General features: G+C 39.2%; 1 protein-coding gene across 5 annotated transcripts in view; it reads left to right on the forward strand.

The window, feature by feature from the left end:
* Positions 1–14,982, forward strand: part of LOC126416158 (TRAF3-interacting protein 1) — a 252,874-nt gene that overhangs the window by 142,070 nt on the left and 95,822 nt on the right. For all 5 annotated transcript variants that reach the window (XM_050083716.1, XM_050083713.1, XM_050083717.1 and 2 more), the window contains one exon: positions 6,287–6,465. In XM_050083716.1, coding sequence (XP_049939673.1) covers positions 6,287–6,465 — 179 coding nt within the window. The remainder of the gene's footprint in view (positions 1–6,286; positions 6,466–14,982) is intronic.

Consider the following 14,982-nt stretch of genomic DNA (forward strand, 5'->3'; position numbering starts at 1 on the left):
ACATCTGCTATACATGGATGATCTAAAACTACTGGCAGCAACAAATCAACAACTCAACCAATTACTAAAGATAACAGAAGTATTCAGCAATGATATAAATATGGCTTTTGGAACAGACAAATGTAAGAAAAATAGCATAGTCAAGGGAAAACACACTAAACAAGAAGATTACATATTGGATAACCACAGCGACTGCATAGAAGCGATGTAAAAAACAGATGCCTATAAATATGTAGGATACAGACAAAAAATAGGAATAGATAATACAAATATTAAAGAAGAACTAAAAGAAAAATATAGACAAAGACTACCAAAAATACTGAAAACAGAATTGACAGCAAGAAACAAGACAAAAGCTATAAATATTTATGCTATACCAATATTGACCTACTCATTTGGAGTAGTGAAATGGAGTAACATAGACCTAGAAGCACTCAATACACTTACCGATCACAATGCCACAAATATAGAATACATCACATACATTCAGCAACTGAAAGATTCACATTAAGCAGAAAGGAAAGAGGAAGGGGATTTATCGACATAAAAAACCTACATTATGGACAGGTAGACAATTTAAGAAAATTCTTTATACAACGAGCAGAAACTAGCAAAATACACAATGCAGTCACTCATATAAATACATTGGCTACACCATTGCAATTTCATAACCACTTCTACAACCGTTTAATCACATAACATCAACAGATACGAAGAAAGTAAATTGGAAACAGAAAACACTACATGGCAAGCACCCGTATCATCTAACACAGCCACGCATCGATCAAGACGCATCCAACACATGGCTAAGAAAAGGCAATATATACAGTGAGACAGAAGGATTCATGATTGCAATACAGGATCAAACAATAAACACCAGATATTACAGCAAGCATATTATTAAAGATCCCCATACCACAACAGATAAATGCAGACTTTGCAAACAACAAATAGAAACAGTAGATCACATCACAAGTGGATGTACAATACTAGTAAATACAGAATACCCCAGAAGACATGACAATGTAGCAAAAATAATACATCAACAACTTGCCTTACAACATAAACTTATAAAACAACATGTTCTCACATACAAGTATGAACCACAAAATGTACTGGAGAACGATGAATACAAATTATACTGGAACAGAACCATTATAACAGATAAAACACCACCACATAACAAACCTGACATCATACTCACCAATAAAAAGAAGAAATTAACACAACTAATCGAAATATCCATACCCAATATAACAAATATACAAAAGAAAACAGGAGAAAAAATTGAAAAATACATCCAACTGGCTGAGGAAGTCATGGACATGTGGCATCAGGATAAAGTTGACATTATACCAATTATACTATCAACTACAGGAGTCATATCACACAATATCCACCAGTATATCAATGCAATACAGCTACATCCAAACTTATATATACAACTACAGAAATCTGTAATTATTGACACTTGTTCAATTACCCGAAAGTTCCTAAATGCAATGTAACACATACCGTACAGTTAAAAGGAAGTCACGCTTGATCAAGGTCCGCGTCACCTTCCATTTTTAACCAGACATAACGTCCGAGACAAGACAGAAATAATAATAATAATAATAATATTAATAATAATAATAATAATAATAATAATAATAATAATAGTAATAATAATCTACATCTGCATCTACATTTATACTCCGCAAGCCACCCAACGGTGTGTGGCGGAGGGCACTTTACGTGCCACTGTCATTACCTCCCTTTTCTGTTCCAGTCGCGTATGGTTTGCGGGAAGAACGACTGTCTGAAAGCCTCTGTGTGCCCTCGAATCTCTCTAATTTTGCATTTGTGATCTCCTCATGAGATATAAGTAGGGGGAAGCAATATATTCAATACCTCATCCAGAAACGCACCCTCTCGAAACCTGGCGAGCAAGCTACACCGCGATGCAGAGCGCCTCTCTTGCAGAGCCTGCCACTTGAGTTTGCAAAACATCTCCGTAACGCTATCACGGTTACCAAATAACCCTGTGACGAAATGCGCTGCTCTTCTTTGGATCTTCTCTATCTCCTCCGTCAACCTGATCTGGTATGGATCCCACACTGATGAGCAATACTCAAGTATAGGTCGAATGAGTGTTTTGTAAGCCACCTCCTTTGTTGATGGACTACATTTTCTAAGGACTCTCCCAATGAATCTCAACCTGGTACCCGCCTTACCAACAATTAATTTTATATGATCATTCCACTTCAAATCGTTCCGCATGCATACTCCCAGATATTTTACAGAAGTAACTGCTACCAGTGTTTGTTCTCCTATCATATAATCATACAATAAAAGGTCCTTCATTCTATGTATTTGCAATTCATTACATACATTATGTAACAGTCATGACTCCTTTCAGTGAAAATGACAAATTCTAGGTGCTGTGTCTTGTCATTGATAGTTGTTCTTGCAGTATAAATTCAGATTGTTTATTTGACATTGACCACATACGGTAGAATAGGCTTCTCCAGTCATAGCAAGTTTCAGTTGCGATCCAAGTATTAAAATTAATGTTTGTATTATGTGTACAAATTGAGTATCTTATATGTATATATAATCTTAAATACACTATGTGATCAAAAGTATCCGGACACCTGGCTATAAATGACTTACAAGTTCGTGACGCCCTCCATCAGTAATGCTGGAATTCAGTATGGTGTTGGCCCACCCTTAGCCTTGATGACAGCTTACACTCTCGCAGGCATACTTTCAGTCAGATGCTGGAAGATTTCTTGGGGACTGGCTGCCCATTCTTCATGAAGTGCTGCACTGAGGAGAGGTATTGATGTCAGTTGGTAAGGCCTGGCATGAAATCGGCATTCCAAAACACCCCAAAGGTGTTCTATAGGATTCAGATCAGGACTCTGTGCAGATCAATACATTATAGCGATATTATTGTTGTGTTATGAATTGGTGCTTGATCATGTTGAAAGATGCAGTCGCCATCCCTGAATTGCTCTTCAAAAGTGGGAAGCGAAGCAATAAGGTGCTTAAAACACCAATGTAGGCCTGTTCTGTGATAGTGCCACACAAAACAGCAAGGGGTGCAATCCCCCTCCGTGAGAAACACGACCACACCATATCACCACCTCCTCCGAATTTTGCTGTTGGCACTACAAACGCTGGCAGATGATGTTCACCAGGCATTCGCCATACCCGCACGCTGCCATCGGATCGACACATTGTGTATCGTGATTTGTCACTCCACACAATGTTTTTACACTATTCAATCATCAAATGTTTAGCCTTGTTACACCAAACTAGGCGTCGTTTGGCATTTATCGGCATGATGTGTGGCTTATGAGCAGCCGCTCAATCATGAAATTCAAGTTTTCTCACCTCGCACCGAACTGTCATTGTATTTGTAATGGATCCTGATGCAGTTTGGAAGTCCTGTGTGATTGACAGCCACTGTGAAAATGAAGTGGCCAATGACAGATCTTTGTAGAACATGTGTATCAATTGCTACTAAGAGGGAAGTGTCTATTTCTAATTGAGACAGACTTCAAATAGGAAGAAATTACTGCTGTTGTAGATTTTTGTGCACCATAAATTATAATTTTGTTATTTATATGTTAAAAGGAATGCAGTCAACTGCTTTATTTGATCACATAATACAAGTGACACTGTCTTTTTATTTTCGAAAGCTGATCAACAATTTCCAGAACAGCTACAGTGGTATTTTTCCCTGGCTGAAATCCACACTGATGGTTGCAAAGATGGACATGATTTTCAAAATAATTTCTTAATTGAATGAACATGAGTGAGTCAAATATGTTGGAAAATATTGGCCCTATAGAAGCTGACAGGTAGTTCTGTGGGGTGTTGTTTATCACCTGTTTTGAATATAGTGATAACTTTTGAGGTTTTGAGTCAATCTGGAAAAACTCCATACTCTTAACAGTTATTAAAAATGAAACTCAGTGGCTTACTTATCAAGTGAACCACTCATTTAATAACATAATTAGACATCCAATAATATTCCACACTTTTGGAATTAGGTAATGTGGAAAAGTTTTACACACCTTCTTGGCTGTGGTTTTATGCCAATGAAACAAAGGCCTGTTCAAAAAGATTTCGGGCTTGCAGCCAGTTGACAACCAGCTGCAAGCCCGAAATCTCTTTGAACAGTTGATTCGCTGGGAAAATTTTAAATTTTACAAACAAAGGCCCTTCAGACAGCTGGGGACCAATCATATCCCATGCAAATGTTCTGTGGCCTTAATCTTGCCTCTTGATTATCTGGCTGATGTGACAGAGCAGTCATTCAATTCTCCTGGATCAAGCTGAGTTTGAGGTTTCTGGCTGGAAGAATTATCTTGTATGATAACTTCCCATATTGCATGACACTTATTTGGAGCACCTTCTGTATACCTTTCACATTTTTTTGTTGTTGTATGAGCCTAATTTTGTAATACTTTCTACTTCTAAGGTAAGCACTGTAATCCAGATCCCTTTGTTCAGTCCCCCAGTTATTCCTGCTTTTATATATTTAATACTGTATGAGTATGTTTTCTCTAATTTCTGACATTTCTCTTGTATACCAGTCAATTTTTGTATTTTTACATTTATTTGAGGAGATAATTTTTCTAATGGGAACATGAAAGCCGCAAGTCTCTATATTTAATTTAAAAAGTCAGAAAAATCATATTCAACTCCAATTTTTTTTATTTGACACTGATAAACAGAGTCCCAGTTTTTTTCTTTAACTTTTCACTAAATAATGCATTGTGGTCCTCTCCTTGACCTCTTATCTGTGCCACACTAGATTCATTTGACTATGTTGGTTGCTTATGGTAAAGTGTTAAAAACAATGGAGTATGATCTGAAATTACTCCATCAGCCAGGATCGTTACATATTCCTCTCTTTGAAACTTAACAATAATATTTTCTAGACATGCATCATTACAAGTAGGACACTTGTTTGTGCAATCTAAGTTTAAAGATCTTAAAATATTAAAAAATGTTCTGGAGTCTTGTTGCTTTGAATCTCCCATTGCAGTATTAAAATCTCCACAGGCAATAAACTTTGTTTTAAACTTAAAAAGTCTCATAACCACTAATACAAAATGTTCAAAAAATACATTTATATCTCCATTTGGCGACCAATACAGGCTGGTGATTATTATATTTTCTTCAGTTGGTGTTATACAACTCAGCCTTTTCGTCTGATCAATATGGCGTAATGTTTAATTTTGTAGGGGATTCACAAGATAGCATTTACCAATAACACTCAGACACTGCTTGAAGTAAACATGTAACTCGCTTCTTATGCTGAAAACACATTTTTTCCTCTCAAGAATGCTTACAATACTTGTTGGAAAAACAACATTGTAGCAAAGACTTGTGAACAATGTTTCTAAAATTATTTTGTCATTCCTGCATGTCTTTTTCTGCCGATCTTTGTTGTACCAAGTCACTGAAACTGTCTCAGACTAATGTCAATGAGAGGCTCGTGTCCTCTAAACCAATATTTACATTATTGCCATCTGTACTTTATAATAGTCAATAAGGATTGCAGCTAATTGATTCTTTGTTGGCAATTTTCACCTTTACATTGCTCTTCCAGCCCTAAAATATTTGCTCTTTGGTTAAAACTATCACTGAGAGTCTGAGGAGAGGTTAGAAAAAGCCAGAATTTTAATGTGTAAATCCACATGTGTTTATTTCATATATTCGTGTTTTGTCTTTAATTCACATGAAATGAAAATCAAGGACAAAAAATAAATTTTAAAGATTTTTTGATATTTCTGAGATTGCACCTGAGGGAGCTGAAAGTGCAAAGTTGGCTAGTACTTACTTTCAGGAGATGAAATCCCAGTTATGCGAATAGACAGGTATAAAAGTACAAAAAGCTATCCTAGCTTTCAGAACTCTTAATGCCTTCATGTGGTAGGAAAGAGAAGTGTGTTGGGGGAGGTTAGAGATTGATCAGTCTCCCAGACACTGGGATGAGGAGGACATATTTACGAGGACAAATGGAGTACCTGCAGTCATGAATAAGGTGTAGAAGTGTGGCGTCTTTCATCTACAATAAGTGGTAGCATACCTTTATATTTTTTGCTTTTTTGGTTAGTTGTGTGTGTGTGTGTGTGTGTGTGTGTGTGTGTGTGTGTGTGTGTGTGTGAGAGAGGCCTGCATAGCCTGTTTTGACTGTGCACAACTTGTCATTCTTGTTTATGGTAATTTGTTTCTTTATAGTTCCTGTAGTACGTTAGATTAATAGCAATTTATATCTTTCCAGGATGAAGGAAAAAAGAAACCAAGTGATAAGAAAGGGACACAATCAAAGACATCTTCCCGGGAACACAAGATTCGAGAGAGCAAAGAGCCTTCTATGAAGAAATCATCCTCACAAAATGTAGAATCAAAACATTCGAAAACAAGTGGGAGTAAGAGATCAGAAGGTCACACAGTAGAGAGGTAAGTTGAAACTTATCACTGACCAGTAAGTGGAAAACGTTAACACTTCCAGACCGGAATATCTAGTATCAGAATAGTTGATCATTCGAACATCTGGAACTGAGGAACATATTTATAGAATAAAAATCCACTTCAGTTACCAGCAATTTTCTAAATATTTTTCCATGACTGGTTTCGAAGCTTAAAGTGTCATCTTCAGGTGCCAACAACCGCAAACAATAGGAGGGGCCACCTAATGTACAAGTACTGTGCGCTTGATATACTAAAAAATGAAAGCTACAGCTGCAGAAAGTGGTGTGCTCACATACGAGTAATTATGAAGACGCAGATGTGTGGTGGTTAGGCCAGTGAGTCATAGGGGTCTCACCCATATCAAACACACACATGGAACTGGAACAAAAATGCAAGCTTTGGGGAGGATTCTGGACAGAAAGGAACTCAATAATACTGTAAATAAATAAGTAACAAAACTCACACATAGGACCAGCAACTACAGCACCCACTTGGACAGCACGACATAGAAGTGATTAGTGCACGTGGCCCAGAAGCCAGCTGACCACAATGGTGAAAGCAACTGATGTAGGAGCCAGTGAGGTAGGGGACCAAAGTAAATAGCTGCAAAAGAGCAGGAAATGAGGGTTGACTGGTCTGCCCACTTATGTAAGTGTGGTTCACAAGATCAATATGTACTAGAGTAATAAAATAACATGTTGATCTGGGGAACTGGTAAAAATGCCTAAAAGTGAGTGTGACAGACTAAGGAGACATAAGATAAAAATTCAATTAAAACAAAGTTTACAGATGATATATGAAAATATATCTAAAAATTGAGCAGTAAAACAATGAGAAGTGAGGTGTTGTAGGAGAATGATGCAAATTGCTTGGATTGGTACCTATATATAAACTCATCCTTGCAGACCAAAAGCATCTTATTGTAAAAAGCGTAGTTAGGCTTAAAATGATAAACACAACAGGAATATCAATGTACACATATAAGATAGAACTTCATATCCACACAATACCAAGCATAATAACAAAAAGTTATGAGTAAAAGGGCTATACACTAGGACTGGGGAAAGTGAGTAAAGAAAATAAGACTCAACTAAAGACCAATGTTGGATCCTGGCTGACTTAGTTCACTCCTCCATCCATCTGTGAACCAACCCCACTGCCCCCAAATCACCCCATTAACTTTCCAGAATTTCTTAACCTTGAATCTCCCCTCACCATCATTCTCCAAATCCCTCAACGTGCAAACTAACCTTACATCCGCAGAGAGAATCACAGTCTACCACCTAAAAACTGGTCCTGACCACCTGCTAATGAAGGCTCCACCACTGTTGTTTTGAAGGACAAGGATTACCTGGCAGAAGGACTCTGCCAACTGTTAGATACATCCACCTTCAAGCCCTGACCCAGTGACCCCATAACAGAAATCCAGCAGGGTCTTCAGTCTCTCCTCAAATCCTTAGTCCCATCCCAAAACCTCTCCCCAGAGTCCATCTCTCTCCTCACCCCTACCACTCCTCACACTCCTACCTTCTACAAGCCTCGTAAAATCCATAAACCCAACCACCCAGGACGCCCCATTGTGGCTGGTTACTGTTCCACCACTGAGAGAATCTCTGCTCTCATATCCGACACCTTCAGCCTATTACCAAGGACCTACCCTCCATATAAAAGACACCAACCATTTCCTCCACCAACTCTCCACAATTCCTGTCCCTTTACCACATGGTGTTCTGCTCGTCACTATTGATGCCATGTCGCTTTACACTAGCATCCCTAATGCCCATGGTCTTACCGCTATTGAACACCACCTTCCCCAGTGCCCGACGGGGAACAAACCAAGAACGTCCTTCCTTGTCGTCGTGACCAACTGTATCCACAGCCACAACTACTTCTCCTTGGAAGGCATTACCTACAGTCAAATCTGGGGTACAGCTATAACCACATGAATGGCACCACCTATACCAACCTGTTCATGGGTTGTCTAAAGGAATCCTTCCAAAACACCCAGAATCCTAAACCCCTCACCTGATGTAGATTCATTGATGATATATTCGTAATCTGGATTGAGGGTTAGGGTACTTATCCACATTCCTACAGAACCTTAAAAGCTTCTCCCTCATTTGCTTCACCTGGTCCTACTCAGCCCAACATGCTACATTCCTAGATGTTGACCTCCAACTCAAAGATGGCTACATCATTACCTCTGTCCATATCAAACATACCAACCACCAGCAATACCTCCACTTCAACAGTTGCTACCCATTCCATACCAAGAAGTCCCTTCCATACAGCCCAGTGTGGTTTTTGTATCTGCAGTAACGAGTGGTTCCTCTCTAAATTTACCGAAGTCTTACTGAGGCCTTTACCAACAGTAATTCCCCCCCCCCCCCCCCCCCTCCCAACCTGGTACAAAAACAAATCTCCCATGCCTTACTTTCTCAGTCACCCTCCACCTCCAAAGGTTCCTCAGTCCAGCCACAGAAGAGCATTCCCCTTATAACGCTGTACCACCCAGTATTGGAGCAACTGAATTACATTCTCCATCAGGATTTTGACTACCTCTCATCCTGTCCTGAAATGAGAAATGTCCTGCCCACTATCCTTCTCAGCCTCCCCCCCCCCTCCCCCCCTGCACCCCATCCCCTACCGTGGTCTGCTGTCCATCGAACCTGCATAATATCCTTGCCCATCTCTACTCAACCCCTGCTCCCAACACCTTGCCTCATGGATCAGATCCCTGTAATAGACCTAGATGCAAGACCTGTCCCATACATCCTCCCACCGCCACCTGCTCCAGTCCGAACACGAACTTACCTACCCCATTGAAGGCAGGGCTACCTGTGAAACCAGTCATGTGATTTACAAGCTCAGTTGCAAACACTGCGCTGCATTCTACATGGGCGTTACAACCAACATGCTGTCTGTCCACATGTATAGTGACCAACCAAACTGTGGCCAAAAAACAACTGGACCACCCTGTTGCTGAGCACACCACTCAACACGACTTTCTTGATTTCAGTGGTTGCTTCACAGTCTGTGCCGTCTAGATCTTCCCAACAACACCAATTTTTCAGAACTGTGCAGGTGGGAACTCTTCCTGTACTGTATCCTACGTTCCCATGACCCTCCTGGCCTCCAGCTTCGTTAGTCATTGTCCTGGTCTATCTAGTCCTTCCCTGTTTCCACTCCTGCACAACACAGCACTCTATTCCATCAATGCACCCAGTCTTTTTCTTCTCTCTTTTCCTGCTGTCCTGCTCTCTCCCCCGCCCTCAACCTAGCATCCTGCCAACTGCACCTAGGTGTCCTACCCTCTCTCCCTGCATGGTCCCCAGCAACACTTTACCCCTACATTTACCCTACTATCCCCTCCCCCCCCTCCCTGCCCCATCTTCTACTTACCCCCACACAGCTGCCTCCCCCACAGCTGCTGCTCGTAGCCTGGCTTCAGCTGACAGATACTGTGGTCATGTGTGTGTGACTTGCGTTTGTGCACATGTGCCTTTGTGTGTGTTCTTTGTCTGTTTTTGACAAACTCCTTGTTGGGTGAAAGTTTATTTTGCGCCAGTATTTTTGTTGTGCCTATCTGCAATGCAGCATCTCCACTACATGGTGAGTAGCAACTATTCTTTTCATAATATCATTAGTAATTAAGATTAAAATATGTAAATTTTTACTAAAATATATTGAGGTTCCAAATTTCTATATTAATGCTAACTTAAATCCCAAAACTTTATTATTTTATGCAAAAAAAAAAAAAAAAAAAAAAAAAAAAAAAAAAAAAAAAAAAAAATATTACTGAAGACTAATAATGTGAGAACTGTTTAAATCTTAATCACATAATTTCATCATTTTATAGCATCCTTATAAAGTAGTCTCTTGCATAGATTAACTCCTACCTGTGGTTTCCATTGTTAAATATTGTTTCTAATGTAGTTATACAATGATGGGTGTAAGTTCAGACTTGAACACTAATGAGAGTTTACATAAAAATTACAGTTTATTGAGATCTTTATCAAGGATATTTATTGTATACTAAAAACTAACACTCCTCCCAAACAGGCCATGAAGGCCAAGCGGTACTGACCAACCACTGTGTCACCCTCAGCCGATAGGCATCACTTGATGTGGATATGGAAGGGCATGTGGTCAGCACACCACTCTCCCTGCCATATGTCAATTTCCAAGACCAGAGCCGCTACTTCTCAATCAAGTAGCTCCTCAGTTTTGCCTTACAAGGGCTGAGTGCACACTGCTTGCTAACAACTCTCAACAGACTGGATGGTCACCCATCCAAGTGCTATCCCAGCCTGACAGCGCTTAACTTTGGTGATCTGGTGGGAACCGGTGTTACCATTGCAGCAAGGGCATTGGCACTATTGTATACTACAATACGTGAATCTCAGTCTGTTATGTTACACTGTTAAATGAACTCTGTGTATAAAAAGGACAAAAATGTATTGAATGGTACCACTTCCCGGTTAACAAATGAAGGAACTGGTACTTAACATAATGAGCTGCCCTATCTCTAAAAGTATTACACTATTGTGAACCATATTCCATATTCACATGAGAGTTGTGAAATCTCAATAAATGCAAGCAGCAATATCACAGTGTAACGAAAAACAGTCTCAGTAGGCCAAACTTGTGCCACTGCTGGATCCCAAAATGTGCCAGCAGACACTTCTCCTCCTTATGTGAGGCATAACATGAGCTTTTCACAAGCAAACAGCATTAAAATGCAATGTTTCAGTGAAAAGACTATTGTGCACTCTTTCTTTGTACACACAATGTTGATGGCATTGCTCTTATTTACTTTGTGTGATAGTGCTGAAATACTAATAGCATGCATATTCAAGCATGTTGTGCACATCGATTTGACTTTTGTTGCAAGATTCTTTATGGTGCTGCAAATTTAATGGCCAGTGGTGCATTACAAATTCTTGTGCTCAATGGACTAATTGCTTGCTAGATTATAGCTAGTCTAGCACAGTGTGGATTCTGAAAAAGAAATAACAGAAACAGTAACTGAAGGTTTAATAGAATTCATTGTGCAAGTCGTGAGTTTTCCTTGGCAATATTTTTTACACAGTTAATCAAATAGTCTTTTTCACAGTGCTAGGAAATACTGATATGGCATTTGTATGCATGGAGCAGTCTTAGATAACTTCATGTACTTTGATTCTCATTTCTGAGATACAGTGTGTAACTACTGAAATTTGTACAGTTCAGGTTAAAATTATAAATGATCTGTAATGGGTTCAGTCTCATTCACTTTATTTATAAACAGAATCAGTTATTCACTCTACAGTGGGTTTTGCACTGTTTTGAAATTTCCTGACAGATTAAAATCGTGTGCTGGACCAGGACCCAAACCCGGAATCTTGCCTTTTGCAAACAGTACCCTTATCGGCTGAGCTGTCAAGGCATGATCTGCCTTCATAGCTTTACCTTATCCACTGCCTCTCTCCTTCCTTTGAAGCTATCAACAGACAGTTTCAAAATTACACCCCCAAAGACTAGTACAGAACTGATCAGATCACTAAAAAGTAATAATTCATTCTGCTGGCTAGGATGACATTCCTATCAGAATGTTAAAATCTTGTGCTGACTTGATAGAATTATCCATAATCTATCTTTTTAACCAAAGAATAAGTCAGAGCATATTTCTGACAGTGTGTAATCTACTGTAGTATATGCCAATCAAAATTACTTTGTGGTTGATGGATTACCATGGTGGGGAGTGGTGTTGCCATTGTGTGTGGTTGATGGAGTACAATAGCGGGGAGTGGTGTTGCCATTGTGTGTGATTGATAGGTTACCGTAGTGGGGAGTGGTGTTGCCATTGTGCTGCTTGTTGTATCTGGTATTGTGGAAATAACCAACATGGAAAGTCAGGTAGCCATTAACACATTTATTCTCAGTCTCATGAACATGAAGTAATTTTATAACAACAGAAACATGGTAAAAGTTATATGGAGAATCGCAGAAATGAATTACACAACATAAGGTTTCTTCTTCACTTGACTTAACTGAAAAAAGAAAAAATAAACTTCTGGAAAGTAACTTTTAAATTTCATTCCAGAACTTGGCAATATTAGTTCCTTTGGAATATGGAGTGCAGTCCTGGTGAGCAAGCAACAAAATATTTCGAAATCTAATGCAATGTTATATTCTGCTGTGCAAGCAGTGGAATATTTCTAAGTCTGAAATAAAGTTTCTGCAGCTTGGACAAAGTATGGAACAGTCACCAATTGTCACTGTCTAGAAAAAGTAACTATACTATACAGTGTAATAGCAGAAAAAATATTAAAGCTGAGGAATTAATCTTTCTTTGGAAAACTACTGTTCAAAAATTGAGTTTTTTTAATTTGTCACTGATAACTTTGAAAATTTATTAAAGAATATCTTCAGCTAAGTGATAATGATGTTAATTTGCAGCCCAGAGTGTGTTGAACTAAATGCATTTTAACTGAAAGACTTAGGACAATCCCCTACTGAATAATTGTAAAAAATGTAGATGCTTGCAAATACGAAAAAACTCATGCAGCCTGGAAGAAATATGGCCACCATTTCAAAATAATAAACAATAATTTTTTCAAAAAAATATTTTTGTGACTTTTAAACATTGGGGAATTCACCCAGCAAATATAAAATTTTTCTGAGATGGTCAAGCATCCAGTGCTGGACCACTTGGTATGGATTGACCCAGGTTCCGAAATCAACCTTAGCAGACACAACTGAGATGATAGCTAAACAGACCTACAAGAAGCTCATACCTAAGAGTTCAATCCTTAAGCTTACAAAGACTCATGTTAGTCAATTTCAAGCAAGCCTAGTGACCTGTTATTACCATATGAAGACATTAATGGTCATACACAGGATGAAGAACAATGTGTAAAATTTGTGGGGGTCCACTTGGATAACGAGTTAAAATGGAATCAGTACATGGATAAATACACCAGGAGCCTCAGTTCAAGATACAGTTCTAGATAATGGGAGTTTCCAAATAATGTACCAATAAACATATAATCTTTGCCATGAAATACTGACTAAATCGCTGGGGGGAGGGGGGGGGGGGGGGGAAGGGGAGAACCTTCCCCATTTTTTTCATCTGAAAATTATCTGCTCTTACTAAAAAATGCTGTTGAAGACTTCGGTAAACCTTTTTTTGTATGTACCAGCTGTATGTCACCAACATGAATCGAGAAATCTCTGTTGTGGTTGCTTATTCTGAAATAAGCACATAGCTGTGTGTTCTAGGTAATGGCAGTTTCCAAAGAATCTTCCAATCAACTTAAAATCTTTGTCATTAATTACAGACTAAACCACTGGTAAAAGGAAAAAAAACCCTGGGAAAAGAATTTTTACCTAAAAACTATCCACAGTTACTGCAGATGGCATTTCTGTACATTTTGGTAGAATTATATGTGTACTTTGTAGGCAGTTTCTAAACGTAACATAACATTAAGAGTGAATAGGTGTATAAAACATAAGTTACAGGATCACTAAAAATGACAGTCACAATCTCATAGCCTGTAATGTTATGCTGATCAGGCAGTTGGAGATGCACAGTAACAGTATTTCACAGAGAGAGCAGAGGTGGTTCAGGGCTGCCTATGCTGTGGAGATTTATTTTTGTGATACAAAGATTTTGAGGGATAGGAACTAGTAGAATTTGAAAATCCTGTGAAAGGAGGGTGGGGTCTGGAGAATGGAATTTTTGTGGATAGGCCACTGGACAGTATTCCATGTGTGTTAGGCAGCACTGAAGGAGCAAGATGAGAGACTGGATTCTAGCTAGGGATAGGGATACTTTTTTGAACTGTTGCAGACAGATGCTGCAGGGGTCTATTAGGTATGGTATGTTGCTAGGAAACATCCAACATCTCCAACCAGTCACTCATAGTGTAGCCTCTCACACTAACGATATGAACCACTTCCTTCACCAACTCTAGACCATACCCTATGCATCATCTCCCTGCACCTAATGTCTCCAGTGCCCATGACCTTGCTGCTACCAAACACACTCCCTCCCAACATCCTTCTCAATCCAAATCCATTACCTCATTCCTTATACACCTAACCAATTACAGCCTCAAACATAATTACTGCTCCTTTGAGGGGAAAATATATAAACAAATTCATGGTACAGCCATGGGGAACCACATGGCACCTTTCCATGCCAGTCTGTTCATAGGCCATCTAGAGGAAACCTTTCTAACCTCACAAACCTCAAATCCACAGTTTGGTTTATGTTCATTGATGATACCTTCATCATGTGGACCCACAGCCAAGACACCCTATCCCATTCCTCAGAGCCTCAACATCTTCTGCCCATTCATTTCACCCGCTCCTCCTCAGCCCAATATGCCACCTTCTGTGACATTGACCTCCACCTCTCTGATGACTCCATTCATTCCTCTGTCTATATCAAGCCCAATAGTCACCGACAGCTTCTGCATTTTGACAGCTTCACCCTTTGCAAGTCCAAAAATCTCTCCC

Source organism: Schistocerca serialis, chromosome 8, assembly GCF_023864345.2.
Source record: "Schistocerca serialis cubense isolate TAMUIC-IGC-003099 chromosome 8, iqSchSeri2.2, whole genome shotgun sequence".
NCBI classification, from domain to species: Eukaryota; Metazoa; Arthropoda; class Insecta; order Orthoptera; family Acrididae; genus Schistocerca; species Schistocerca serialis.